Source organism: Taeniopygia guttata, chromosome 21, assembly GCF_048771995.1.
Source record: "Taeniopygia guttata chromosome 21, bTaeGut7.mat, whole genome shotgun sequence".
NCBI classification, from domain to species: Eukaryota; Metazoa; Chordata; class Aves; order Passeriformes; family Estrildidae; genus Taeniopygia; species Taeniopygia guttata.
Window position 1 is genome coordinate 1,714,950 of NC_133046.1, and position 3,914 is coordinate 1,718,863.

General features: G+C 46.4%; 1 protein-coding gene across 2 annotated transcripts; it reads right to left on the bottom strand.

Moving 5' to 3' along the window:
- Positions 1–236: 236 nt before the first annotated feature.
- Positions 237–3,914, bottom strand: AURKAIP1 (aurora kinase A interacting protein 1). 2 transcript variants are annotated; one of them, NM_001245852.3, is given in 4 exon segments: positions 237–1,051; positions 2,054–2,496; positions 3,232–3,320; positions 3,890–3,914. In NM_001245852.3, coding segments are annotated over 3 exon segments (603 nt in total). In that variant the 5' UTR covers positions 3,284–3,320; positions 3,890–3,914; the 3' UTR covers positions 237–943.

The following is a 3,914-nucleotide window of genomic DNA, read 5'->3' on the forward strand; positions in this document are numbered from 1 at the left end:
TGTGGCTCAGGATGTCCTAAAGTTCACCTTGTGTAGCAATGACTTCCACAGATTATTTTCCTCCCTTTCAGTTTATTCTCTCCTAGCAGAAAAAAGGGAATCATTCTCAGGGAGTTTCCCAGCTCATTCTTTCCCCCCTCATCCCACCCCATCTCTTTGCCAAAATATAAAAGTTAAATCACACTAAACCACCCAGAACTGCCTCAAAACCCCCCCAAAAAAGCAGAACCCAGATAAAAAGTCCTCTGTCAGGGTTTATTTTAAACACCTGTATTTTTCACAGCTTTCACAACTCTCTTCAACCATGCAAAAACAGCTGATTTTATCAGACTTGTCTCAGGCACGAAAGTTTTTTGTAGTTAATGAATAATTAGCTCTGAGCTTTTACTTTGACCAATATCTGGATGTTCTACATGACAGGGGTCAGTCAAAGACAAAAAATAACCATTTTTTATTAGCACAAAATAGAACACAAAAATAAATGTGCCTTTTAAGGCTCCACATAAGAGACAACAAAAGCTCCAGCAGGTAAATTCCCTGGAATTCTGATCCAATTCCCACCCCACCACAACTCTTAGGAAAACCCCAAACTTTCTGCAGTAAGGCTGTGAAAGAATGCAGCTTAGAAGAGAATTTCCCAAAGCTTTGTGCCATATAAACAACAGGAATTCTTTCACTGATCCCTTCTCCCACAGCTGATTTATTTTAGATTCAGTCTCATCTCAGAGAAGACTTGAGAAATTCAGCAATGACCACAGGGCAGCAGAAAAAAGCTCACACCTCTCCTTTGGGGAGAAAAAGCTGCCAGTTTGTCCTGGGAAAACTCCTTCCTACTATTTTCATCACAATCAGAAAAAGGTTAAATGTCATTGACATAATTAAATATTTTTTAATAACAATTGCAGGTTAAAATTTCTGACAGGCGTTTTTTTTTTTTTTGTTTTTATCGCTTGGAACTCCTCAGGTAGATCTTGGGGGTTTGCCACCCTGCAGGAGCACTTTTCAAGCCAGCTTTTTTCCAGATGCGCTCCAAATCTTTCTCAAATTTTATCTAAAAGAGGAAAAAAAAAAAAAAAAAAGAAAAAATGGTAACACAGCTTAGAAATAGCAGCCACTGCCCACGTGTCCCAAGAACAGTGTAGGTGTAACACACACGAAGGTAACAAAGGTTTTAAGTATCAAAATATTGAATTTTACTGCAGAAAATACATCAGAAGACATTAAAATGCACAGGGATTTTGGCAGTATCATTTTACAAGTCCTGTGCAAGGAAAACTGAGAAGGTGGACAAAGAAATGGTAAGGGAAATAAGAGAATTTCACCTTTCAGAGTTCACTGCAAATCGGAAGCAGTGGAATTACAATTAACCCTAATTTGCATCTGGGCAAAGTGAGAATTCCTAGAGAATTAACTGAATTATATTCCAAGAAAAGCAGTGCTGAAGGAGAACATCCCCAGCTTGAACAAAGCCCCATGTCTTCCCTTACATCTTCTATTAAAGGAAATAAAAGGCTTCTAGATTAAAAGAATAGAATAAGAAGCACTTGAGGATGTTGGCATGGGAGAAATTAAGATTAAAGCAGTCTCCCTGATCCAGGGTAGACACATGAATTCATCCTTCACACAAACACTACATTCATCTCCACTAATCACACATCTTTGTAAATGGGAAGAAAAATTAAGCCCAGCAATGATCACATTTGTGTTTGGAATCACAGAATCACTGAGGCTGGGGAAGATCTCCGAGATCACTGAGTCCAGCTGTGACTGATGCCCACCCTGTCCCCACATCCAGGAATTCCTTGGACACCTCCAGGGATGGAAACTCCAAACCTCCCTGGGCAGTTCCAACGCCTGGACACCCTTTCCATGGAGACATTCCTGCTGGTGTTCAACCTGACCCTCCCCTGGCACAGCTTCAGGCTAAATGCTGAATTCATTCAAGCTCATTTTTCCTTAAATCCACTTAAATCCATCACCCAACACCTACCCAGAGGCTGGTTGGAAGTGTGGGCACATTCCTGTCGGGGAACTCCCCCTCCCCTGAGCTCACCTGACGCTTTTTCTTGCGCCCCTCCTTTATCCTCCTGCGGATGAACTTCCTCCTCTTGAGCAGCTTCTTGTACTTGTGCCTGTTCATTTTCCTCCTGCGGATCTTCAGCACGTTCCTGCACTGCACTGGGTCACGCAGAGCTCCCTCTCCTTCCTCCACATCCCCTGTCCCAGCAGCAGGGGGACACTCAGAGGGCTGTGGGCTTTCATGGCTGGCTTCTTCCTCAGCCCCCTCAGCTTTGGGGAGGGAGTACCTGACTGTCAGCCAGCTCTCCAAGGGGCTGATGGAGAGTTTCCTGGGAATGAGGATCTCCTCCAGCTCAGGATCCAGCGTGTGCCACTGCTGGGGCTGCGCCCCGCTGGTGTTGGGGGGCTGGGTGCTGTAGCGTGCACACGGAGAGCGGCAGCAGAGGAAGGAGGACACTGACCTGGGCAAGAGGTGGCCTTTGGGAGAAAGGGGTTGCACTTAAAAAGGCAGCATTTTCCAGAGAAAAGCTCTTGCCCAGCTCTCAAACTGCCAGATAGCTCTGGCCAGAGCAAGCTAATAAAGGGAAACACTCACAGAAGTTGTATCGACATCAGAAAAGCGAGGAGGGATTTTCAATTTTCACTTTTAACTACAACGCTGTCATGTTAAAAATATATTATACTTTACTGGGTAAGCTGCCCAAATCATCCAGGCAGAGCAGGGTGGAGGTTCCCCTTCAGTGGGAGGTGAAAGGGTTGGAATTCCACGGTCTTTAAGGTTCTCCTTCACTGGGAGGTGAAAGGGTTGGAATTCCATGGTCTTTACTGCTCTCCTTCAGTGGAAGGTGTCCCTGCCCAGCAGGAGTTTGGAATTCCATGGTCTTTAAGGTCCCTTCCCACCCAAAACCCTTCCATGATTCCATTCAGAGGAACGTTCTTGTGTTTTCTGACGGAAAATCAACTGGGAATGGTAAGGAAGTGTTTGCTGTATCAAACCTCTCTGCTGCTAAGGAATCTTCTCCTAAGGTTAAAAGATGTTAAACCAATCCTTACATAATAAATCAGAGACATAAAAACATTTGACAACCAGTGACTCAACAACCACCTCCTCTCTCCTGCACTGCTTGGTGGAAAAGAACTTTCTAGGAGCCCGATCACCCAGGAAAATAAACCCAAACAAACAGAAAACTTGGTCACACAATACCAATTTACCTGCAATTCTTGAAGCCTTCAGTAACTGGGAACTCAGCCTTGATATTAACATTTTGTTTCTCTTTGTTCACTGGCAGAGCCAGCAATGACTGTTCAAATAAGAACATTTATTCAGTAATGCAGACATGCAGGTTTAAAAAAATCTTCCTTATTTAGCCTCACAACCCTGAAACACCCTAAACATCCTCCTGGTATTACCCTCAGTCTGTCGGGCTCTGCTCTGGGGGTCAAGCACAGGGGCTTGGCTGTTCAAATAAGAGCATTTATTCAGTAATGCAGACATGCAGCTTTAAAAACCTTCCCTATTCAGCACCACATCCCCAAAAGACGGGCTGAGACCCTAACCATCTCCTGGTTTTACCCTCAGTCTGTGGGGGTCGAGCACAGGGGCAGCTGAGCCGCGGAGGCGATTTATTAATAAAGCTTGGGCTGTTTTAACTTTAAAAGCATGGCAATTCTAGCCGAGCTCCATGGCGCAGCCCCGCTCCTCCCTAAGGCCGGCAGGAGCACCGGCGCGGCCTAAGCACGGGCGGTCCCCGAGGGGCCGCCTCCTTCCCCTCAGCCCCGCCGGGGTCCGCCCGCAGCCCCCGGGCCGCCCTCCTCGCCCTCCCCTCACGGCCCCGCCGCCGCCGCCGCCGCCGCCGCCGCCATCACCCACCGGCCCCGCCGCCACCGGAACTTCC

Bases quoted from the DNA above. Each gene is read 5' to 3' on its own strand.
- AURKAIP1 (XM_030289069.4), bottom strand. From the start codon at position 3,283: ATGTTAATATCAAGGCTGAGTTCCCAGTTACTGAAGGCTTCAAGAATT. The intron at 2,497-3,231 runs GTAAATTGGTAT...TTTCTCCCAAAG, and splicing joins GAAGGCTTCAAGAATTGCAG to GCCACCTCTTGCCCAGGTCA. The intron at 1,052-2,053 runs GTGAGCTCAGGG...TTCCTCTTTTAG, and splicing joins GGCGCAAGAAAAAGCGTCAG to ATAAAATTTGAGAAAGATTT.